We start from the raw sequence: 27,126 nt of genomic DNA, 5'->3' as shown, positions 1-27,126 counted from the left end.
AGGTGCTACCCACTGTGGGTCTCCTCTCTGCTGAAAGCTGAACACTCATCAGGACACCTTGCTTGTGGAGAGGAGCTACCCACTGTGGGTCTCCTCTCTGCTGAGAGCTGAATATTCATCAGGACACCCTGCCTGTGGAGAGGAACTACCCACTGTAAGTCTCCTCTGAGCTGTTCTGTCACTCAATAAAGCATCTCTTTGCTTTGCTCACCCTTCACTTGTCTGTGTACCTCATTCTTCCTGAACATGGGACAAGAACTCGGGACCCTCCAAATGGCAGGGCTGAAACAGCTGTAACAGAAGCAGGGCTGAAAGACACTCCTTGCTCACTACATTGTGGGTGATGGGAAGGAGAGAAGAGAGAAGGTGAGAATAGCTGTGGCCCTTCAGAGAGCCCAGACCTAGGAGCTCCCTGAGCCAGGGCTGTGACACCCTCTTGGGAGCTCTGCAGTTCCTGGCATCTCCAAGTTTCTGGATTCCAGCAGAAACTGCATTCTCCAATGCCAGCTGTAGATGCCAGCCATAGAAGCTGTTTGTACTATGCCTGGTCCAGCCACAGCCTCGCTGGGAGCTGGCACCTGTGCTGCTGCCCAAAGGTGCCTACCCCACCGCAGCCGGTGTGCCTGGTGGTGTGCAGCAGATGGACCCTTTGCTCACTTGCTCACAGACCCCTCACCACTCTGCGCCTGGCTCACCCTAGGCAGGTGTGGGATCTAGGCCAGTAGCACAAGCTGAGTGCAGCCTGCCAGGTCAAGTGGAAGGAATGAGCCCAGCAGGCCGGAGCAAAACTCGGGCAAACATGCCACCAGCTACAGAGGTTTCTGTACGGGAAAGCGACATCCCAAGTCTCCTGTGACAATAACAAATTTTTTCCCTTTTTCTCTTTCAACTAAACTTTAAAACATTGGTGGTTTTCTCAGTCATATGTAAGTTATGAAGACTATGTTTCAGATAATTCATTGTTTAGGATTGAGTATTATAGTTCCATTTTACTATGTTTTATATGAAATAAAAACCACAACTTTGAAAAAGAAAAATGTGAAACACCCCCTGAAGACAATGTCTGCTCTTATTACAAGATGTCATAAGTTGTCATCAGAGTCATTCTAACACAGGTCAACTAACGCAGTTATCATCTTAAGGCCTATAGCAACTGAATAGATGTCATCCATTTGTATATGATATGTTCTGGCTTCCTAGGCATGTGGCAAGCTAGATTCCCCTCATGCCAGACATCCTAGGTGATCTATACCTGCACAGTATCCCTAAAAAGAGGCTCAGTACTGAAAACAAATGTAATGTTTTGGGGGCAAAGAGATATGTAGTAAATATATGAGAAACTATTGGGAAATATTACAGAAAAAATAATTTCTATGAAAGCTGCATTCTGTAGGTGTTATGTAAAATATGTAAAACTTTTTAAAGCATTAAATTTTATCAGAATATGGAGTTGTTAATTCAGATAGTCCTGAAAGAATATCATCCTCTTTAAATTTTAAATGTGGTTTGGAATAATCAAGAAATAATAACTTCAATTTGTTTTAATAAAAAAAGGAGAAAAAGTATTAAGAAACTGAAAATCACAATTATCCTACACCTCAGTGATAATCACTGTTGCTATAGATATGTTCATGCCATTCTCTACCTTTATACATGCATACAGCTACAATACTTTTTTTAAATTTTTTCATTTTAAATTTCAATATGGATTTTCTTTTTAGGTCAATAAAGGAAGAGTTGCCTCATTTTAATGTCTTTCTAAGATCACATAGTGGGGATTCATTTTAATGTATTTAATCAGACTATACACTAAAATGCCTCATATCATATACATTTAAAGTAAAATATTTGTTCTTAAAGTCTGAAAACATTTTTTATAGGGTTCAGGTTTATTTTTGTTCTTAGTTATTGTGGTACAAATTTTATAGTATCTTAAATATGAAGTACTTTTCATTAGACAGGGGAACTTGAGAGAATGTTGTGTAATATAATGTTGTTTGCCTACCACAAACCCATCCTCTAACCCCCATCCTCTTCTTCCTTGCTAGAAAAGTCCTATTTGTTCCATCTCCTTTAGGTAGCCAGGTCCTTAAGAGGCAACTGCATGCCTCTCAGGTCCTAAGATGATCGTGTAAACATCATTCCCCTTATGTGATTATTTTAGGCATAAATATGTTGTCATGCCATAGGCAGTGACTCATGTGGCCAGTGTTCTTTAAGGGGTAGTCTTCTGAATGATTTATGTGTAGAATATTCTTACTCTTTAAATGGCAGAACTGCCGGGCACGGTGGCTCCCGCCTGTAATTCCAGCACTGTGGGAGGCCGAGTCGGGTGGATAACCAGAGGTTAGGAGTTCAAGACCAGCCTGGCCACATGGTGAAACCCAGTCTCTACTAAAAATACAAAAAATTAGCTGGACATGGTGGCGGATATCTGTAGTGTCAGCTACTCTGGAGGCTGAAGCAAGGGAATTGGGTGAACCTGGGAGGCAGAGGCTGCAGTGAGCCGAGATTGCACCATTGCACTTTAGCCTGGGTGACAAAGCGAAACTCTGTCTTAAAAACCAAAACAAAAACAAAAACAAACAAAAAAAAACATGGTAGAGCTTTACTTCCTTCTGATTATGTTATCATCTCCAAGTAATACCTGGAAATTCAGTAACCGTCTTAACCATCTTAAGACCATAAGAAAAATCCAAGAGAATTTCATAAAATCCAAGCCATGGGAATGACTCTGGTTAAATCTCTGAATTAATCAACTTAGAACCAACCCACCTTTCAATTTTTAATACGCAAAATGATATTATTCTTATTTTTAAGAAACTTTTATTTACATTTGCTGGTTTTTGTCTAAAGCATTCTGATATAAATAGAAATGCCATCACATTTCTATTTATTGCTTACTGGTGATACCATAAATTGAAGCAGTAGGATACAGGATTGAGAAGAGTCTCTCTAAAGTCATGGCCTGACTTAATACATCAGAGTCAGCCTGACTAGCCTCAGTACCAAGTGGGAGATAAAACATGTATGGAGAAAGGGGCCCTTGAGATTTATTTGTCTTCAGTCACTGGCATTTGTGAGCTCTGCTTCATGGATTTTTATGCTATGCCATGTCTGTTACATTATTGTTATAAAGCATGAAGACAACTAAGATTATTTTATGTAGTATAACTTACTACTGCACTCTTCAAAAATCTGTAGATGACAGAGGTAGGTGCCAGACTTCATTTCCCTCTGTTGTGTATTCCTGTTTTGGTACTTTTTTCTTTTTTAACAGCTAAGTATATATGCACACACACAGACACACACATGCACACAGTTATTCCTTTGCTTTTGTTTACAACTTTATTACAAGCAAATATGAGGAAGTCAAAGCCATTTTTCCTAGCTCATCTTATGTTTTTCTTTTTAAAGGCTTTCATGTTACTTGACTTCAATATCTAGTATTAGTAAAAGTTCCTCTTCTTTCCATTTCTCTTTCTAAAGGTTTGATTCTGTTTCTCCTTTTTTCAAACATACATAAGTCATTTGACTTGGAAATATCACATATTGAAAGAAAAATGTCTTAACTAAGTGATTCAGTATGACATTCCTTGTCTCAGCCCAGTCATGCGGAGAGGACATTTTTGTTGCTCAGAAAAGAAAAGAATGCCTTACAGCACTCCATTGAAGTATAATGAATTAAATCTGTCCCAGATGAAAAAAAAAAAAAAGAAAGGAAAAAAGAGTAGAATAGTAAGTGGTCTGGTAAAATGGATTCAGATAGTAATATCCTAACTAACTCACAGTGAAATGCACATTGTTTTAACTTAAGAGAAATAAAGTAGTATATTATATAACATATGCAATATATAAAGTGCATATAACATATTGCTCCCTTACATTAGGTGAAAATAAGCAATATCTTTATTTGCTGCACTTTCAGATAATGAATTCAGGTACATACTCCAACTCATTTGGTTAACCATACATACAAATAAAGAATATTCAGCAATAAAATGCTGCTACAAGTAGATAGTAATAAATGAATATAGATGTCATTCCAGTTATTTTTAAATGAAAATCTTTTACCATTTTATCTGCCTATTGATAAAGCATTTAACTAGTGAAAGATTACAGCTTAGAAATCACTGGTACAGAAGCCAGGGCTGAAATGCTTTTCCAAGCAATGTATGTGAACTTGTTAATTTTAAAAGCACATTTCCATTTATTTTGGATGCATCATTCTATGAATTTTACTCATGTGTCTGACATAGCTAATCATTTTATTTTTGGAATGGGCTCTTTGAAATATTCTATGGATGTTGACTGATGGATATGATAATTTGTTTTATCAAATATTGTCCAGAGGTATGTGGAGTATTTGGAAATTAGACTTCTTTGCAAGATTACCACATTTTCAAACACATTTCTACATTTTCAGAATATTATTAAGTCAATTTTATATATTCCTAGGAATAAGCCTTTAAGATTCATACATTTATAAATATACATTTATAGTAAGAAAATCAAAAGAAGTTAGTATTTTTTTAAATTGCCACTGAAAATTTTTAGAGCATAGGCAAATAAGATCTTGTAATACGGTATGGAATTCATAAATTGTATTTTGTCGGAATAAAATGATTTATTTCAGTCCATCAACATGAGTCACTTTTCATTTGTTTCTAGAAAAACATAGTAACACTGAAACATTAATTTAATATAAATCAGTGGATTTGGTTAAAAATTTCTCAATGTTTGATATTTCACATTTTATGAGGTTTTACGTAAGTCCAAATTGAAAATACATTCCAATTTCCATAAAATGCTTTAAAAGTTTACCTTTCTTGGTCACCTAAAATGTAGCTCAATTTCTGTCATCTATAGCAATATTCTTTGTATGCTGAGAATTTCATTGTGATAAAAGCAAACAAACAAACATAATCTTTTAACCAAATTAAAGTCAAAACATTTATTTGTACTAGAGGATAATATGTATAAATGAGGCTTACATGCCTTTTAAGAAAAATAAGTGTACATCACAGGAATAATGACCACTTTAGCCATGCTCCTTGGCAATGACATGCATCTTACTAGGTCAGATTTCAAGGTGCCCACCCCAAGAGACACTGTTTTCAATATGTCTTTTTACTTAACATGTGTTAGGATGAATAATGACCCCCACCCCACCCTGATATTTGAATTATGATCTTCTCCATAACCTGTGAATGTTATCTTATATGGCTAAAGGGACTTTTCATATATGATGAAACTTTATGGCTTTTGAGATGAGCTGATTATCTTGGATTATCAAGGTGGGCCATAAATGTAATCACATGGGTCCTTTTAAGAGGGACATAGGAAGATTAGAAGAGGGAAAATGTGATGTGACTTTAGAAATGAGGAAGAAAAGGTGCTGTGTTGTGGGGCCACAAGCCGAAGAATGAGGGCACAGCCTCTAGAGTCTAGAAAAAAGGAAAGAAACAGATTTTCCCCAAAGCTTCCTTATGAAACAAACCATGCCAGCATCTTGGTTTTAGCAAGATTTATTTTGGTCTTCTGACGTTCACAACTATAAGATAATTAAGTTGCCTTCTTTTAAGACTTTAAGTTAGTGGTAGTTTGATATAGAAGCAACAGAAAAAACAAATACAATATCCTAGGTTCCACACTATTCCTTACTCATCTCTTTGGTTATATTGTCACTTGCTGGATTCAAATTATATTTGTTTAAGGTAAAGGAATGTTATTGAAGTAACATATAAAAGAATATAGGAAATGAAAGAATTGGAGCTAGAGAATCACTTTATGAATCACAGATCTTCATTTACATGCATTGGTATGATGTCCTCTGAAATATCCTATAGTACTTTTAGTTTATGATTTACAAACAATTTTCTCAAAAAAAAAAATGGAGGCCTGGCACAGTGGCTCACGCTTGTAATTCCAACACTCGAGAGGCTGAGGTGGGAGGATTGCTTGAGCCCAGGAGTTTGAGACCAGCCTAGGTAACACAGTGAGACCTTATCTCTACAAAAAGTAAATACAATTAGGTGGGCATGGTTATGTGTACCTGTGGTCCCAGTTATTTGGGAGGCTGAAGTAAGAGGATAGCTTGAGCTGCAGAGATCGAAGATGCAGTGAGTTAAGATCATACCACTGCACTCCAGCCTGGACAATGCAGTGAGACCCTGTCTCAAAAAAAAATTTTTTTAATGCCAGATTAAGAGTCTTATTACTTTTATAAGTCTTCTTAAATTGCCCTTAAATTGTAAGTGGACAACGTCATTAAACTTTTTAATAAATGCTGAATGTATGGCTACAATATATATATGGGAGAACTTCTTTTATTTTTAATCATGATTAATGTTTTTATTTCATAGCCATTTAGTCTCTTTTTATTTGAAATCTAGTTGATTCTCTTTATGACCTACATATTTGTTTTCTACCATTAGATAGTTGTCTCATCTTTTTTGGTCTTCTAAGTTCAGAATGAATGTCATATAAGCAAGTCTTAGGATGACAGGCAGTAGAAAATAAGGAAACTACTGTCTTGAGGAGGAAAATAGAGAATTGTTCAGTTGATTGACATTGAACAAAATACTACTGATATATGCATCTATTTATGTTTTCTTCTATTGCTGCATTCCATCCTGAGAACTAAAAACCCATAGTTACTGTGATCACCTAAACTATTTTGAGATTTTAAACATTAATATTATATGATGTGGCTTTTTAAATTACAAGATATCTGTAAAATATTTTTCTCTTGGAGAATAATTCCATCTTCCTATATGAATCATGCACTGATTTATCATCTGTTAGATGCTATGAACTTCTTGGGTATACTAAGTGGATATGTGTTTTTGCATAGCACATGCTTTTGTATAATATTATTTAATAAGTGCTAATATAAACTCATATGATTAATTTTGCTAACAAAAAGGCACAAGGCACTCTTTTTTAACATTATGCTATCCTGTCTTTAAAAAGTCAGTGCTTTTCAGTGGAGTTTTATACATGACTGAAACTTCATTTAAAAAGTTTCTTAGCATTCTGAGGAATCATTTGTTTGTGTACACTGACTTTAGAATGTGATAAACATTCATGATCGAAGGGTTTATTAACCTAGAACCCCTGTGAATTACATTCCCAGTATGTAAACACTACAATATTTCACTTAAATTATTTTAGGCTGGGTGCGGTGGCTCATGCCTGTAATCCCAGCACTTTGGGAGGCCGAGGCGGGTGGATCACGAGGTCAAGAGATCGAGACCATCCTGGCCAACATGGTGAAACCCCATCTGTACTAAAAATACAAAAATAAGCCAAGTGTGGTGTCGCGCACCTTGAGTCCCAGCTATTCAGGAGGCTGAGGCAGGAGAATCTCTTGAATCCAGGAGTTGGAGGTTGCAGTGAGCTGAGATCACACCACTGCACTCCAACTTGGTGACAGAGCAAGACTTCTCTCAAAAAAATATATTTATATTATTTTAATGATACCATGTTAGATCTATAGTGCTGTGCAATCAACTAGTATCATCTTTATATGTCTATTATGTGAGAATTTTTAAAAATATAGTTATGTTTAAGGTTTATTTTTATATGCTTCACACCCAAGTGTGTTATAATCGAACATGAGATAGTGGGCTGTTAATTTTTGTCTGTATAATGGAAGTGAAAGAAACACCATTTTGTTGCAGTCTTCTTACACCTTAGTTTAGCAAGGTCCAAATTCTTGTCCCATGACCAAGAAGAATAAGGCATGTAAACACCGGAGAGTGAGTAAGGCAGAGTGGGATTTATTAAGTGACAGAAAAGCTCTCAGCAGCAAGAGAGGACCCAAAGATGGTTGCAAAAAATGATGCTGAGCTCTAGGTCTTTTATGTGTCAGAAACAGAGTCTTCTGTGGGTTCTGCCTTAATGGGAGAGGTAAAGTTCCCCCCAGGGGTGTTGTGTTTGTGTATGCCTGGGGTTGGCCATAGTAACTCCATCTTGATTACCCATGAGTGCCTAAATGAAACCCACAGAAGGACAAAAGTCACAATGCTCATAGAATTATAAGGAGTTCAGGGTCATTGTAGGATGTCCTCGGTCCTTGTCTGTGCCTGCACAGGCAACTAGAAAGTCCTTTCTGAGCAAGCATTTTGGTATAACAGGAAGTTCTTAACCACATTCCCTCCTGCTAGCTACATAACAGGGGTGGTACAGGTGTGTTCTTGCAGGCATTGTCCCCCTTCTGAGACTCTTCCTCTCTATCTGCCTAAACAGCCCCTACCTGCCTCCTCTCTCAATTTTACTGAAATTAGCAGGAAAAAATAGGCTAATTATTTGAATAGTCAATATGCATGTAAATCCAGCAATATCATTTTTACTATATGGTGCTCTATGTTGTGGCAAATAGAGGAAAAGTTAACCCACAAATGACTTTTTCATTGTCACACTTACTTCACTTACACTGCAATGAACCATGTTGAAATGGACAAATTAACAGTAAATGATTATCTTTCCTAATACTAATCCTGTGATTTGGGAAGATGTGTATCTTCTATGACGGTCATCATATGACATTCTTGAATTAAATAATATTGCTTTAAAATTAGTGCTAATAGCTAATAGAACTCAACAATTAACTAACATTTATTAAACCTGATCAATAGGTGACAGTTACATGTAAATCGGAGGTTTATATGTGAGTTAAATTAAAATTGCATATCTTTTTGATTGCAGAAAAGTCTATATATAAATAAATATGCATCATATTATTACTATGCTCTGAAATTTCTCTTTCCAATTTCTGTATGCCAATTCAAATTGTGAGGGCCTGGTTATATAACGCCTGATCTACATCATGACTGAATGAATTCTGGGGCACTCAGATATTTCACAGATGGTCTTTATTTCATCAGATCATCATAGTACTCTTGAGAACCGATCAGGTCAGGGTGAATTAAATCAGGGTCCCAGAGTGACCATGAAATGTATGACTCATTCTCCCACAAGACAGCAGTATCATGATTTTCAGGCCACTGTTCTGGACTCCACTGACTATTATTTGATTACTGAGAGTCTGAAAAGCCATTTAACATCTCTATTCCAATTCCATCTTCTGTAAAATTGAGGGTAGCATTATTCATCTCAGAAAGAAGTGACAAATAGGTTTAAAAGTATTTTCTCCCATTCTGTAGCTTGTGTCCTCACTTGGTTAATTGTTTTCTTTGCTGTACAGAAGCTTTGTAGTTAGATGCACTACAATTTGTTTATTTTTGCTTTTTGGCCTGTGCTTCTGGGGTCATATTCCCCCAAAATTGCCCAGATCAATTTTAAGAAGGTTTTTACCTATGTTTTCTTCTAATAGTTTTATAGTTTTAGGTTTTACATGTAAATTTTAATCCATTTTGAGTTGGCTTTTTATATCATGTAAGATAGAGATCCCATTTGTTTCTTCTTCATGTAGATATCCAGTTTCCCCAGCCTCCTTTATTGAAGAGTCAGTCCTTTCCTCATTGTGTATTCTTGGCACATTTGTTGAAAATTAATTGACCATAAACATGTGGATTAATTTCCGGGCTATCTATTCTGTACCATTGGTCTACACATTTATTTAGGGGTTGATATCCAGTGTATATCAGGAATTTAAACACCTCAATAGCAAGAAAACAAATAACCTAATTTAAAAGTGGACTCAGTCTATCAACAATGAAACATGATAAATATTTCTTGAAAGAAGACAAATGGCCAACAGATATATTAAAAAGTGCTCAACTTCACTAATCGTCAGGGAAATGTGAATCAAAACCACACAGTGAGATATCACTGCATACCTGTTAGAAGGGTTATGTTCAAAAAGACAAAAGATAAGTGTTGATGACAATGTAGAGGGAAGAGAATCCTTGTATACTATTGATGGAAATGTGAATTGGTATAGCCATTATGGAAAACAGTATGTAGGTACTTCAAAAAACTAAAAATAGAACTACCATATGTTCCAGTAGTCTTACTTCTGGGTATGGATATGTAAAAGAAATGAATCAGTATCTTAAAGAGATATCTGTAGTCTCATGTTCCTTGCAGTACTGTTCACAATAAATAAGATAAATATAATTGGCCTAACTGCCATCAGCAGATGAATAGATAAAAAGTAAATGTGGTATACATAAATATATAATGGAATATTATTCAGCCTTAAAAATGAAGGAAACTCTTGTCATTTGTGATAACATGTATGAACCTGGAGGACATTATGCTAGATGAAATAAGTGAGACATCAAAGACAAATACTATTTGATCCGTCTTATATGTGGAATCTAAGAAAGTCAAACTTCTAGAAGCAGAAAGTAGAATGGTAGTTTCCAGAAGCTATGGAGATAGGAGAAATGGGGAGATGTGGATCAAAGGGGGCAAAGTTTCAGTAATGCAGAATGAGTTAATTCTGGAAATCTAATGTACAGCTTGGTAACCACAGTTAACAATACTGTATTATATACTTTTACAACACAGTAAAAGATAACTGTAAGATGATGAATATGTTAATTAGCCTTATTGTGGTAATCATTTTACATTGTAAAGATATATCAAAACATTAGGTAAGAGGGATACCAAAAAGCATGTTTTTAATTTATGTTTACATTAAAAATAAACAATGAAACTAAAGCATTTGAGAACATTAGATTACTTTATCTCACTTTTTTCATCTATAGTATTTTAGAATGAATTTACTTCTAAAAATTTTGAAATAACTACAAAAGGAGTCTTTGTGGACTAAATTGTTTACAAATCTTTAATTATATCTTAATTTCATTTTAACTCACAGTAACTGAAGTCATTTAAAAAAAGAAAGCGAAGTAAAGGACAGAACCTTTAAACTCCTGTTTTCAAAATATAGCTAGTTTTTAAACAATCAATATTATAATGTATCCTATATAAAAATAGTATTCCAGAGATTGAATCTACCTTTTTCCATTTTATTTTTTAATAATCATAATTTATAATGAACTTTTGATATAAACATAGTAATAGAATCATAAATTATTTTGAAAGGTGAATGTTATAAATCACTGCTGTTTTATATAGAACAATGATGATAATGACTATAAATATATTATAGGCATAACATTTTTTGTTTTATATACCACTGAACAGACACTATCTCATTAATTAGAAGGCTTTCTTGACTCATCTTCGGTTAATATTAAATAATCTATTTGGAACTCACAATGGTAACTAATATTTACAATAGATCATTGCTTTTATAATTTTCTTACATATAGATAAATAATTAGTAATTTACAACTTCATAATATATAATATGTAAATTTGTCGATGCATTTTTAGATAGATAGATAGATAGATAGATGTGTATAGACTCCAGGTTATGTTTTCTAATCTAATCTGTATAAACATAACCATTTGAAATCCCTATTGATTCAACACAACTTCCTGTGCAACATATTCTTCCATAATTGTAAATTTTAACTATTATGCTCTGGTCAGAAATGAGTAGTAAGCTGATCTGTTTATATCATACATTGATTATTTAAATAAAGTATTTACAGTTGCCTGTTTATACCTGAAAATTACAAGAGTAAATATTGCTTCTAAATACATTTTTTAAAATTAGAGCTATGGTAATTAAAAAGGTTAATAATAGGGAATAAAATGACTATAGACCAAGATAGTAAGAAAAGGAGATATGTATAAATATTCACACATCAGAATTAATATTACACTTACAGAATATTTACATTATATTAAATTTTATAGTGCCACTTTTCCATTATGTCTACTTTGAATGTGTTCCTGATAATTGCTAATTTTTCTATAACAAATACAAAAATAACTTTATGAGTTCATATCCCTGCCTATTGTATTAAAAACTTGACATGGATTTATGAGGTTGTATATTCAAGGTGTAATGTGAAAATTATATTGTTTTAATTGCTAAAAACATGTCACTTGACTTGAAGAGCTTCTTCAAATAATTTCTTTGTAATACGAAAGATCTACTATTTTAAGAAGGTGTGAGTACACCAAAACATCAAGATAACATATTTGTGGTGCATGTGTGAGGACAGCCACATTTACCTTAATGTTATTATACATTTGTCTGATCATCAGCCTCTAACATAGAAAATCCTTACAACTTGTTAACCTTCAGGATTAGCTGTTATGCTAAATTGCCTGATGAGTATGGAGTATTAGCTTTTATTCACCTTTCACTGATAACACAGAATATATTTTTCAGCTTCAGACATTCATTAATGAATCAAATTTAGGGACTAAATAAAATCCTTATTAAGCCTGACAAATGGTAGCCTCAGGTAAACACAACGTATTTTTACACTAAATCAAAGTGAGTTCTGCTCTAGATGCTCTTTATGTTGCCACTATCCTTGCAAGTATTCTGAGGTCACATCGGAGAACAGAACATCTCCTTAAGGAATTAACAGAAGAAGCTAGCCCTGAGGTATTATATTTCTGAAATGAATAAACAAGAACATAAAACACAGGGGATAATTAGAGTATCTCATGTTATAGACTTAGTGCCAATATTATGGGTAGGAAAAACCATTAGCTTTTTATAGACAATATACTTAAGGATAAATTTTTGAATTTAGAACGTTTCTGAGTGAAATTCACAGTAATTAGTCCACTGTGAGTATGGGTATCTTTTTCAGAATTATAATTAATTTCAACATGTTTGTTTTTCCCCATGAATTAATCAATTCAGATTTGTTTAGCCTAATTGCCACAAAAGTGCCCAAGTTTGTATTCATGTTTTTTTTTCCTATGGCTTAGAAAGTTTTATTTATTTATTTATTTATTTATTTATTTATTTATTTATTTTTGTGGGAACATAGTCAATGTGTATATTTATGGGAACCTGAGATATTTTGAAAAAGGCACGCGATGTGTAATAATCACATCAGGGTAAATGGGATATTCATCACCTCAAGCATTTATCCTTTGTGCTACAAACAATTCATTTATACTCTTTTATTTTTAAATGTACAATTAAATTACATTTGACTGTAGTCACCCAATTGTGCTATCAGATACTAGGGCTTATTCATTCTTTCTAACCATTCTTGTACCCAGGAACCATCTTCACTTCCTCCCCTCCCTACCCCTCACTCTGTTCCCAGCCTCTGGTAATCATCTTTCTACCCTACAGCTCCATGGGTTTAATGGCTCCCATAAATAAGAACATGCAAAGTTTGTCTTTCTGTGCCTGTCTTATTTCACTGAACATGATAACCTCCAGTTCCATCTTATATTTATGTTTTAATAGTGGTATGTCATTATTCTTTTTATAAATTTAAATTCATTATTTTATAAGATTTTGACCTTTGTGATAAGTAATCCACGAGGATTGTATCATTATTTGGCTGAACAATAGGAACGTGACAGTTAATTCCTAAAGTGGTTTTAATAAGTAGTAATATTATATTAATTTTTACAAAATAAATTCAAATATCAATTTTAACATTTAAATATTAACTTTTTACTAATTTGTTAGGCTCAGATAAAGCTTTTCAATACCACTTTTCATACCTTTAAAATGAATGTCATCATAGTCAGTGAATTTATTTTACAACTGCCTAATAAACTCTGTGGTTATATTTTCTAAAATACTTTTTTTTTTGTACTGGAGTGAGTCTTTCCTATCAAATAGTCTTTCCTACTTGTGTTCACATTGGCAATATCCTGTGGACCAGTTAGTGTTGCTTCAGCAATATTTAACTTCTAACTAGAAATTATGCTGTATTCAACCAAATATTAAATTAGCTAATATGAGCAAGCTGAATAGATTCATTTTAATGTGTAGTTTCTAAAAAGTGTACTACAGATATTTTCTTAATAGGCCTAAAGCCCCAAATTAAGCAAAACCTTATTCAAATATGTATAACAGGAACTAAAATAAAATTAGTGTTGATGTTGATAATAATTTAACTTTGCATAAGCTTACTACTTCTTCTCCTTTCTTTTGACTTCAGATGCAATAACAGAACCCAGTGTGCAGTGGTGGCAGGTCCTGATGTTTTTCCAGACCCGTGTCCAGGAACCTATAAATACCTTGAAGTGCAGTATGAATGTGTCCCTTACAGTATGTATATTCCTATACTTTTCTTGGCAAGAGAAAAGATATTAAACTGTGTTTTGCATGCATTGACAAATATTCTCTATGAAGACATAAATCATGTAAATTAAATGAAAAAATTGGCTAATATTAATTTTTGAGAATCATAGACCCTCCCTGCCATCAGAAGAATTAGATATTGCCTACCCTCTCCTACGGCATTTACTTGTGATTATTTCTGTATATGAATACCTGTTCTAACACACTTTTCTTAATTAATGCAAGAATATAAAACATTTAGAAAAAGGTTGGGGGAGTGTTATACCAATTCTCCAGGTCCAAGCAGATAAGAGGTGAAAATGAGCAATACAATTTTATATGTAATGTATAGCAGTTGATACATTTTGAATTTGATAGAAGAATTATATCTAAGCTTCATCTGCTGTCAACATTTTGAGAATTAGAAATATATTCATCCAGAAGGAGTAGACCAGAAAGAAAAAATAAAGATTAAAAGAACTTGAAGTACTCTTCAGACTATATGTTTTACAGCTTCAAGAAGTATGTCTTTGCAATGTTTTTATCAGATATGGTATATGCCAACAACATGTCTTTTCTTCAGGAATAATGAAGAATCAAAAAATCTAAAATGAAACATTTTCTGACTTTCCCACTCAAAATAAGAATACCATCTCAAAACAATTTTTATATCTAACTCGTTAATTATTTATGAGATTATTAGTGAAAATCACTCAGGAAATTATGTATTCTCATAATAGATATTCAGCTTATCCCAGAGATAGAAAACACCTGGGATCATAAACAAATCCTAGGTTTCAACTTCCTTTGATGTTTCATAAGAAGCAAAGTATCTGGGGATCAGCAAGTTTGCGTTTGTAAAGATAGTTCTAGGCTTGCCTCATTCACGCTTATTAAAGAAGCAGGACATTACTCATGAGCTGGAAATATAAATACTTCAGTAATAGAAATTTGGCCAATAAGAGAAGAATTGAAATTTTAAAATAATAGTGAAAACAATTCGGAGAAAATTTCGTTCAGCTTCATTTATAGAATGAATGATTAGAGAAAGTTTATCTTGTGAAGTTTTATAAGCTGATCTTCATTGTTATGAAAAATCCTCAGAGTACAGGATTTATTGATATCTCATTTAGGTTATGCTTCTTATATTGTTATCTCTATAGGCCCTTCTATGAAAAGGTAAAGCCCCTACTGACGATTATTGTTCACTAGTGATATTTTAAGGAAATAAAATTTGTAAACCATCCTGGAATTGGGACAATTATACTTGGGTTGCATAATAAGACCTTTGTGAAATATAAAGACTCCTGTTCTATCAAGGAATTTTATTTAAAAATAAGTTACACACCTTGATTTTAAAGACAGTTTTAGGCAACTTACATTCATATTTTTATGTTCATATTTTGAAATATAAAAGCTGAAGTAAAATTTCAGATTGTAGATTTTATCATATTTTTTTTAATTAAAGAATTTCACAGCTGTCTCTTCAATTTCCTGTATTACTTTAAAATGTCTTTGAGGATAGCCACTTCAAAATCCTCTGCCAAACTCATTCTGAAATATCATCTACTTAAATCACTTTAATATAAATAAGAACTTGCTCATACACTTTTACATAAAAGGATTATAGTTTACCACAGATTTCCTTTCTCTCATAAATTTTCAGAGATTGGCAATTTGGTTCCTTAATGTCCTATATTTAGAGAGTTCTGATAATCCTGAAAGTTTACTGCCTGCCTTAGAAATATTATATCAAAATATTTATCTAATAATTTTATTAAATAAGAATTATACACTCAGGTATACTCACTTGCCAGTTTATACACTGGTTTAATTTATACGTTGTAGCCTGATCGTGTGTGTTTAAATTATCTGGAGTATGTTTCAGTTAAAAGTATAATGCAGAATTGGAATTCATTTAATAAACTTAACACGATTTGAAAAGAAAATAATCCAAAAGAAAGTATAAATCATAAAATAAACTATAGTGATCATTCAAAAGGTAGATTGGTTTAGGAGAAAGACAACCAGAGATCAGAGAGCATGGGTGCTTTTGTTAGTCTGTTTTGTGTTGCTATAAAGGAATACCTCAGACTGAGAGGTTTATTTGGCTCACGATTCTGCAGGCTGTACAAGCATAGCACCAGCATCTACTCGGCTTCTGGTGAGGCCTCAGGGAGATTTTACTCATGGTATAAGGTGAAGGGGGAGCAGGTACCTCATATGGCAATAAAGGGAGCTCCTAGACTCTATTTAATAACCAGTTCTCATGTGAATTCATTACCACGGGGAGGCCTTCAAGCCATTTATGAGGGATCTGCCCCCATGACACAAATATATCCTGCGTGGCCCATCTCCAACACTGGAGGTCACATTTCAACATGAGATTTGGAGGGGACACACATGCAAACTATATCATTGGATTTAGAATACAGTCTGATTACTTAACAAAAAGCTAGGTCCTTTTCCTGGATCTCACCTTGTAGACCTTCCCTGATCTATTAATAAATTCTGATTTATAACAACACTCAGCTATTTTTCTTTTCTTAAGCATAAAATTAATGACTCTTTAATGATGAAAAGATTTACTTATTTAAAATAGTTATAGTTTATTGACACTTAACCACATGCCATTTTCTACATGGATAGTGTTTACATGCATAGGCTATTTAATTTTTACAAGATCCTCCTTGTTATGTGTATCACCATTTTTCTGAAGAGGAAACTGAAGTTCAGTAGATAAAGTGAAATGTCCCATGTGAAATGTAGACTAGCTAGAGAATGGCAAAGATTAGATTTGGGTCTGTTTCTAATACTTGTTCTTAAGAACCTAGCTGTATTTCTCTCCATAATTGTTTTTCATTTATATTTTCATGAGCTATTTAATCTTATATAATAGTTTTAACTCATAATTTTCATCAGTACATTAATGGCATGTGGTGAAAGAAAGTGTTGCAAGGGCCCAAGTCGTTTTTCTTAGTCCTTTACCTGTTTATTTTAAAGATGTTTTTGTCCTTTTTCTTAAAGCAGCTGAATCATTGCAAACTTTTATTTTCCCAAACCTTTATGAAGTAACTAGTTTGTACCATGAAAATACTACTTGCACTTTAGAATGAGGCTCCTAAGTAAAATACTTTTTTAATTACCTGTATTAGAGAAAATCCTTGTGCTTAATTATATTTTATGATTCTTGATAAAAGATCACTATTTCATTAATGTGAGGGAAATTTCAGACTTAGGATTTAATATTAATATTGGAATTAAACAACTGAACGAACAGTGTTAGGTTCTGTTTGTTATACAATTTAGTAATATCCATTTCCATTTCAAATTTATGACCACAAACTTTAGTGCTTGTAGTAATATATGTACTATTTATGAATGTTTCATTCTTAATATTGATGTGTAGAAGAAACTTTTTTTTTAATTTATACATACTCGTGTGTGTGTGTGTGTGTGTGTGTGTGTGTGTTTCCATGGCAATATTCATTTTTAAGGTGAGACTTTTTCATGGACAAAATGTAGAAAAACAAAATTTATAGGAAAACATAATAATGAAGCATATTAAAGGTAATATAGACAGAGTCAATAAAGTTCATTGTATCACATAAGTGAAGTAAAGGATCTGAGAAAAGCTTGCAATAATTCTTGCACGGAATTTTAGGAGTCACTAAATAGGTACATTGAACAATGACAACTTTAGAGGAATCTTAGCTTGAATGAGTCAAATGGTACGACTTTTAAAGATGTCAATGAGAAAGAAAATAAGAAGAGTTAGTTTTTAAACTGTTTACTCAGACCACCTTCTTTGAGTGTTTTGTACTTATTTTTCCGAGTCACTGAAGTTATATTTAATCTTTTCTAAGTCCTACCTTCTTACTTCTGTTCTGTTTTTTCTTGTTTGGGTTCACAGGCACACTTTTCCTGACAAAATTTGGAACAGATGAATCAATACTTTTCTCTGTTCCTAGCACACCTCAGTTCCAGTATGACTTTTGTAGCCTTTGCATTTTCTTAGGAGGTTTGATGTTCTTCCTTAGTGGATATTTTCTCCCTAGGAGATGACCCAAATATTCAAGAGGTTAAACCTCACATTTACCAAAGCCACGTTTTTGTTCTTCCATCTTTCTTCTTCTTCTCACCCTACCTCCTTCCCTTCTGACCTGATTTGAGATTGAAATTGTGTCATCTAGAGCTGCCTTCATTCAGCAGGGTTACAGGGATGACTTGTATTAGAGAGAAGGCAATAAAACAACTAACCACCTACTCAGAGTATTTCTGAGCAAAGAATCTTTACTTTGTATCCTGCTGAAAAATTGTCTTTCTTCCGAGGCATACAATTTCACGCACATTACACTCAAAAGGTGTTTGTCTTCTCTCACAATCCAGCTTTTCTCTTCAATTCTTTGTTTCTTTTTTTTCAGAACAATAAAGCATATGTTACTTATTCTAGCAATCTTCTCTCATGGTGAATTTTCTAAGAAAATTGCGGGGGGAAGTACGCAATTTGGAAAGTGACTAGAAATGAATGTTTGATTAAAACAACCTTGTTATAGCGCTTAAGACTTTCTCACTAGTCACATTAGCCATTTGAATAGTTGTGTGCATGATTGTCCTTATGAACAGGCAAGAAAAATGAGCATTATTGGAAGATTGGTATTTATAAATAATTATGTAACTGTTTCATCATTTTTACTAAAAGAAAAATGTATTACACGTTTAGCATTTAAAACAATCTAAATATTTAATTATAAATGATTAAATACATTTTTGCAACTAACGTCCAAATGAGTGCATATTTAAATGTGTACACATTTGGTTACTATTATGTAAATAAATAATTACATATTTTTAACTCATCGTGCTGAAATTAACTGCTATTTTTAATTTTAGAAAGATCACAAAAATGTCCAAGGTATATTTTAATTTCTTTCCAGTGCCTTTTTCTGCTTCATATATACAGTAGACATTCAATAAATATGTATTGAAGGACTGGAAGAAGAAAGAAAATTTAGTCAAATGGCTTCTCCAAAAGTACTGCATTCATTGCTAGAATGATAAACACAAAAACTCTTGTCTGCAAATAAGACCTTATTAATTCAAAAGAAAGATCTATTTTTAAAAATATACGTTATATAAATTTCAGTTTCTCCAAATTACTTGGTGATTGCAATCCTCAAGAATGATACCAGCAACCACCTTTTTTTCATATTATTATTATTATGTATGCCTTTGTATAATATAGCAAGTATTGTCCCTTGTTTAAATGTTCCTCTCTCTGTATCAGCTATATAAATTTTTTAGAATTATATTTATAACAAGAGCAACAAAATGTTTTTTTCTTCTCTCCCATTCTTTCTCTCCCTTACCGCAGTTTCTTTCCCTCCAAATAATTTATCTCTCCTTCACAGAATCTTTTATATAACAGATGATTCATAAAGGTCTGGGAAATGAACCAATGGTTAATTAATAATTAAACCCTGCTTATATGCCAAAAATATTGCATATTCATATATGTTGCTATCATCATTCTGTTTAGAAAATAGGAAGCATAGCTGGAGTTACTGTCTTTCTTTAAAAAAAAATTTTTTTTTTTTTTGTAGACCTAGGGTCTCACTATGTTTCCCAGGCTGGTCTCAAAGCAATCTTTCTGTCTTAAGCAATCTTCCCGCCTAGGCCTCCCAAAGTGCTGGGATTACAGGCATGAGCCACTGTGCCCAGCAAGTATACTTTCTTACAGGTTCTAGTCATAAACTCCCTCCTACCTTTGTTGAACTGCTTCACATGTGCATGGAAGTTATTCTCAACTAGATTATATTACTTGCTTGTGAGACCTCCTTCTTTTATCTTCCTTTCATTCACCATCTATTGAGTACCTACTGCATACCAGGCACTATAATAAAATATTAGGGGTCAAAAACCAAGATAAAGATTCTGTCGTCCTTCAAGTTCAGTCAAGTGGGGCTTAGAGTCCCTAAATTTACAATGTTAGATTAAGCATTTCACATTAGAAATATACAGAGAAGGCACACTGATCCAAAGTGGCTGATATTTGACTAGGGTGGTGGTGGTGGGGATAGAGGTCTTCATGGATGCTCTTCTAGAGAAGGTGACCCTTCAAGAGCTGTATTTTTTTTTTTTTTTTTTGAGACAGGGTCTTGCTCTGTCACCCAGGCTGAAGTGCTGTGGCACATTCACTGCTCACTGCAGCCTGGACCTCCCTGGCTTAAGCAATCCTCCAACCTCAGCCTCCAGAGTAGCTAGGACTGTAGGCACATGCCACCACACCCAACTAATTTTTGTATTTTTTGTAGAAATGACATTTTGCTTGTTGTTGTGGTCTTTCTGCTCTTTAGCTCAGCTAGGTTCAAGTTCTTGTCTCACAACCAGGAAGCATTAGCCACATGGACACTGGAGAATGAGTAGAGTAAAATTTATTAAGCAAAAGGAAAGCTCTCAGCAATGAGGGGATACAGGAGTGGTTCCCGTACCTGAAGATGAGAAAGTGCCCCGTGTGTCTGGGTCTGGGGTCTCTTATGAACCCACAATGGGGAGTGCATGCTGATTGGTTTGTGAGTGTACAAAAAAGGTTAAAGTGAAGACACCACTCAAAGGTGGGCATGACAGTGTAGAAAAACAATTAGAAAAGGGTAGCTATATGTAAAATAGGTGAAGGGTGGGGATCAATCAGAGGAAAGCGCACCAAACAGCAAGTTCTCAATCCAGTCCAAGGATTTAACTTGTAGCTTGGCTTTCAGGCTTTAAACTGTCTTTGGCTTGGAGGTGGGGTTTCACTGGGGACCCACCCCTATCTGCCTAGGCATTTGCCTGCCTCCTGCTGCTCTCACTTTGACCAGGCTGGTCTCGAACTCCAAGGCTCTAAGGATTCTCTCACCTTTGCCTCCCAAAGTGCTGGGACTACAGGAGTAAGCCACCGTGCCCTGCTAGAGCTGAGTCTTAAAATATGAATAGACTTTCCTGAGAGAAGAAGGGCAATCATTTTTAGCAGAGAGGACAAGCTAGGTAATAAATCGCATGGAGAATGTGAAACCAAAACCATTTGGTATTTGCATGAAATATAAAATGCAAGAGGTACAGAAAATAAACCCATAGATGGGCAAGGCAGAAATCTTGGACTTCCCTGTATGCTATGATTTCTCTGGAATCTAGTACCAATTACAACGTACAACATGGAGAAGGTAGTGAGCCATTTCTGAATGTCATTAATTGATATATTATTAAGAAATGTTTGTTTGAAAATCTGTGAAAACCAACTTTGGCTAGTTTAAATTAAATAAAGCAGAGGTTTTTTTTGGCCAAATACAAAGTATTAGTTCCAGAAACAAAGGAGAAAAAAGGTGAAAGGCCAGGCCTCTGAAAAAGTAAGAGTCAGTGATCTAGAGATCAAGAACTCCTAGACAGTGTCATCAGGACTCTGTGTTCCTGCTAATCTAATTCCTGTAATGATCTAGGCTGGGATATCAAGACTTCATGAAATCCAGTAGTGGAGTATTGTTACCAAGGAAGAAGAATGGGCTGGCAAAGAGCTTATGTGTGACCAGGAAGGATCAGATCCCCGTAAAGACTTTAGAGCAAAGACTGCAGGGTAGTGGTCGTGGGCCAGATTCAGCCTGCCGAGGGGTTCCCTAGGCCTCCGAAACACCTAAAAGTCAGATTTAACATAAAGTCTGGAGCAACACAGACCTTGTGTTCCTTTGGGCAACAACAGGCTAGCGCTGATTTGGTTCTGCCCACTTTGAGTGGATTCTGTGCTTTTCTGTTTGTTGTATTTTTCAGTAATTCATTGTATTGTATTCTAAAGGTTCACCTGAATAATTTTAAATATTTCCTGGCTTCTGAAAGGTATTTAAATTTGCAACTGTTGCTCTAGAGTTTCATTCTAGTAGATGTAAAAGCACTCTTAATTGTTAGCACTTTTTTTTTTGAAACAGGATCTTGCTCTTTCACCCATGCTGGAGTACAGTGGCACAATCACAGCTCCCTGCAACCTCCACCTCTTGGACTCAAGTAATTCTCCCCCTCAGCCTCCCTCCCAAGTAGCTGGGACTACAGGCGTGCACCATCACACCTGGCTAATTTTTTTAATTCTTAGTAGAGACAGGGGTCTCACTATGTTGCCCAGGTTGGTCTCAAACTCCTGGGCTCAAGAGATCCACCCACCTCGGCCTCCCAAAGTTTTGAGATTACAGGCATGAGCCAACTGCACCTGGCCCATTTTTTTCTTTTAATTCTCAAAAGCTAGTAATAAGTTCTTACAGCAGCAATAATTCTATCAAACAAGTTTATCGCTGCCTACTATGGTCCAATAACTGTGCTAAATGCCAGTGAAGACGTTAGTCCCACGGGTAAGGCAAATAATGAACACATGAACCAATACATGTAAATATCAAAGTTAATGTTAAAAAAAAATCAAAACTTCATGGTAAAAGAGAAGAAAATCAATATGATTCTATGATAAAGAACAATGAAGGGGCTGGCTTACAGAGGGTGTGATGAAATATCTGAAGAGGCTATGTGAGACCTGAAGAATGAGAACGAGATAGGCCAAGAGTCTGGGGAAGAACTTTCAAGGCAGAGAGGACAGCTCCAAGGATCTTGAGGTAGGGAAGAGGTTGGCCTGTTCTCATAAGTGGTAGAAAGACAGTGTGGCCAAAGTCCAGTTAGATGAGGTAGACAGACTTAGAGAGCTACTAACCAGCAATTATCACTGTCACCACTACTGATAATGAAAATCAGTTTTTTTCAAGTTTCTAGGATCTGTTGAGAATCAAAATATGTTCGCAGAAGAAAATTGAATAAACTGACCTTCTCTTTCTAATATATATTTTAGAAAATATTACATTATACTACAGTAATATGAAGGTAAACTTAGATCAAATAAACCAAATATCAGATGGTATAAACATCTAGGTAACATTCATATAGACTTAGATTAATAATATGTAAATGTACACTTAGATACTAATTAGTAAGGAATCAAGATGAATTGAGAGCATTAAAAAATTAGTTGGATTGACAGAGTTAGGAAAATATTTGGTTTAGGAAGTAAAACTTTATTATAGACATAAAAGATTGAAGGAGTTAGCTCAACCATGCTCATTTAGCTTTATTCAAAATAGTAAAATATAGAACTTATGCATTTAAATTTCATTCAAAGAAATTTGTATGTTATTGAAATTGAACCATATAAACATGTAGAATTAAAATATCTTGTTTTAAAAATATACCGCATACAAGAAGAATAGTAAAAGACATACAAAGGTAGGGTTTTCATCCCAAAGTATTTGTTGCTGAAAAGATCTTATGTTTTGTGTGAGATCTATGAAGTAAATTTCCAGATAAAACTGTTCTAAATAAATGTAAAATTGATTAAAATGCTACAAATTAGCATTGTTGATTTTCTTCTACTCCAATCATGAATCTTATGAAACTAAAAAATTTAAATAATTGGTTTAGAAAGCACTTCATCATTCAAATACTTATTTATTAAAAAGATTTGTTTTAAATTGACACATAATTGTGCACATTTATGGGGTACAGTGTGGCATTTTTATACACCTATACGTTGTGTAATGATCAAATCAGGGAATTAGCATATACAGCACTTCAGAAATTAATTTCTTTATGGTAAGAACATTCAAAATACTCTCTTCCATCTATTCTGAAATATATAACATGTTATTGTCAACTATAGTCACCGTCCTGTGCAATAGAACAACAAAGCTTAAAGGATAAGTCCTTCCCATCTAATTGTAACTTTTTACTTGTTGACACATCTCTCCTCATTCCTCACTCCTCCCCATCTTCCAGCCTCTGGTAGTCACTGTTCTACTCTTACCTCTATGAAATCAACATTTTTTGATTCCACATATGAATGAGATCATGGGATATTCTTCTGTCTCTGGCTTATTTCACTTAACATAATGTCCTCCAGGTTCATCCATATTGTCACAAATGACAGAATTATATTCTTTTTTATGTTTAAATTTAACATGACACCTCATTAAAATTAGTAATTAGTAAAGGAATATATATGTTAATACTTTTGTTTATATTTTGGAAAAAATGTATCAAATGGTAGGAGATCATAATTCCTGTTAATACCATAAAATTTTTAATTGCCCAATTTTTTTTCAAAATGCTTTAATAAAATCCAAAGTCAAATAAATACTTATTATATGATAGGCTCAATAAAGTTCCCCCAAAGAAGTCTATATTCTAATTCTCAGAATGAATATGTCACCTCAACAGTCAAAAGAGATTTCTCAGTTGTGATTAAATTAAGTATATTGAGATGGGAGGTTATTCTGGATTATCTGAGTAGTTCCAATCTAATTACAAATGTCCTTATAAGAGGAAGTCAAGAGAGTCAATGTTGGGAAGGGGATATATGACAATTGAAACAAAGGTTGGAGTGGTATACATAGAAGATGGAGGAAGGAGCCACTAGCCTCTAATAGTTTTGCTTTCTAAATAAAGATTATTGTATATTTCTAATACATTATTTTTAAAATGTAAACATATACCTTCTCTGTCATGGACTAGGGAAGGGTGGGATGTAAAATATACCATTATAGAAAAAAGTCATTTTAAATTCATTTATGAATATATTAAACCCAAGGCAAACCCAGGTCAAATTAGCATTTAGTAAATTTTATTTTTACTATATTACACTCATCTACAATTTATATAAGGCAGCAAAAATACTGAATGGGTAAATAAAGAGTTGTTTATGAATATTCATGTTAGATTAATGGGATGAATAAATGTAGTGAGTTTTCCATTTATATTTTCTCATAACTTCAAATAGACAGAAATTTTTTACAATAATTGACTTGTAAAACTTGAATTAAATGCATTTATTGACTTACAGTTCTGCTTTATATGTATTAATTTAATTTTACCAACATTTCATGAAAACTTAATTTTATTGAAAACATTGTATGAAGTCCAAATGCCCACACCCTCATGATACAAACATGACTGGTTCCTAACTTCCAGAAACATATGGTTTTCTCATCATTCTATCATCATCCAAGTAATTATAACAAGATAGGATCAAAGACTGGGAAAGGAACTCCATACTATTTGGTTCTTCATACTATATTATAAATATATGCTTCCTTCTCTCTGTGGCTAATTGCTTTTCTACCTTGACTAAAACAGAAACAAATACAGGATAGAATAGTAAGTGATTTGGAGAAAAAAGAAGTGGCTGTTTCTTAGTATATCTCTATGGCAAAGACATAATCTAATTATAATTTACATCTTTTTTAGGTCCGACCACATTTTCCCTGTCTTTGCCTTACTGATTTCCCTCAAGCACTAGAGAATGTAACTTAGAAGTTACGAGTAAGAGCTTTGGAATCAGAGTTGAATTTGTGTTCTAGTTTTGCCAGTTACTAGCTGTGTTCTAATCACGTTACTTTACTGTTCCGAGTGAATGGCTTCACCTAGAAAATGGAGATGATAATCAATTTTCAGAGTTTCTGTGAAAAATTAAAATGAAATATATTCAAACAGCTTTGTACCATGATGGCCACATTAGAAACGCTCAGTCTCTCATAGCCATTCGAATTAGTACACCTATTGCATGCCACTCATTTGTAACGTCTTCTGATAATCGTGCTATCAGGCACTGGAGCTTGGAATTATGTAATCCACCTAATTTATCCTAGGATTTGGGGAGCTCCAGGCATCTTAGAGTTATAGTATTCTCTACCTCCCTTGACTATTTGTATCATTTCACAGACAAAACCTTTGCCTTAATTCTTCATTTTTTATTTCAGATCACTGCTGGATTTTATGTCCCACTCTGAACCACACAGAGCTAATTACAAAGGCATCTGTCATACGATTTAGCTCTTAAACCAGTTCTCTTTTATGCAGTTGCTTTCTTTAACCCCAGGTGATAGCTAAAATACATCAGACAAATTTTCTTGTTTAGTTATTTATTTACTTTTAGTTTTTGGAGATAGGATCTCACTCTGTGGCCCAGGCTGCAGTGCAGTGGCACCAATAATGGCTCACTGTAGCATCAGGCAAAATTTCTGAATCTACGCTGAGCTCACTGGGTTATTTTATCACTGAAATTTCCTGTTCTTCAGCCCTTTTGGAGTTGATATGCTGGTACTGACAATTTCATGAATCATATGTCTTTTATTTTCTTACTTTCCTTCAACTGGTGTTAGCTTTTGGTACTAGTTGATTTACCTCCAAGCCCAGCTCTCCCCATATATAACAAGCCTCTCCCTCTTCTTAAGGAGTTACCCATGTCCGTAAATGTCTCCAGGTGGTCTTTGGGCCATGTTCTTTTATTTCATTCAACAAATATTGGCTGAACCTGATTATATGAGTCTTGACATACTGTCTCTAGATAGTAACAATCGATTTTAATTATAAAACAATCTAAACCATCTTTTAGTTCTTTTTATAGGTGAAGAACCTAAGACTTAGAATAAGTGAAATAGTCAAAGATTATACAATTAGAACTCATTGGCTCTTAACAGCCATTTGACTTCTCTGTCCATCATGCTACTTTGTTTCTTTAAATTTCCAAAGTGATTTTTCTATACTCGAGAGATGGAAGGAGTTATTAAGGCTTACTTTCAAAAATATAAAAGATTAAAATATAATCTCTTTAATTGAAATTTGCATTCTATCCAGTTTCTCATTTTAATTCAGATTCTTCCAGAGAAATTTCAGTATTCAAAATGATCCTGATGTGACTGATTGATTGTTTGGCCTTTGGTTGCTTTCAGTATGATCTATAATAAGGCACTTGGTGGCATACTGACAAATAAAAAAACCAACTTTCTCAATATTATAAAAGAACAGTCTTTCTTTACCTATGATTAGTTCTCAAACTTCATGGTGTTTCTTATAAACTCGTTTCAAAATTACCTGGAGAAAGCCAGTAAATGAACTTTTTATTAGGGAAGGTGGGTTTAAAATTTGCTTTTATGTTCACTACACACTTTTATGTTCACTGCACACTAAATCGC

General features: G+C 34.0%; 1 protein-coding gene across 50 annotated transcripts in view; it reads left to right on the top strand.

The window, feature by feature from the left end:
* The window catches only part of ADGRL3 (adhesion G protein-coupled receptor L3), an 861,998-nt gene that overhangs the window by 458,879 nt on the left and 375,993 nt on the right, over positions 1-27,126 (top strand). For all 50 annotated transcript variants that reach the window (XM_054683087.1, XM_054683094.1, XM_054683080.1 and 47 more), the window contains one exon: positions 13,980-14,089. In XM_054683087.1, coding sequence (XP_054539062.1) covers positions 13,980-14,089 — 110 coding nt within the window. The remainder of the gene's footprint in view (positions 1-13,979; positions 14,090-27,126) is intronic.

The sequence above is a fragment of the Pan troglodytes genome, chromosome 3 (genome assembly GCF_028858775.2).
Source record: "Pan troglodytes isolate AG18354 chromosome 3, NHGRI_mPanTro3-v2.0_pri, whole genome shotgun sequence".
Classification (NCBI taxonomy): Eukaryota; Metazoa; Chordata; class Mammalia; order Primates; family Hominidae; genus Pan; species Pan troglodytes.
The sequence above is the reverse complement of the archived record's forward strand: the minus strand, read 5'-3'. Positions and strand labels throughout refer to the sequence as shown.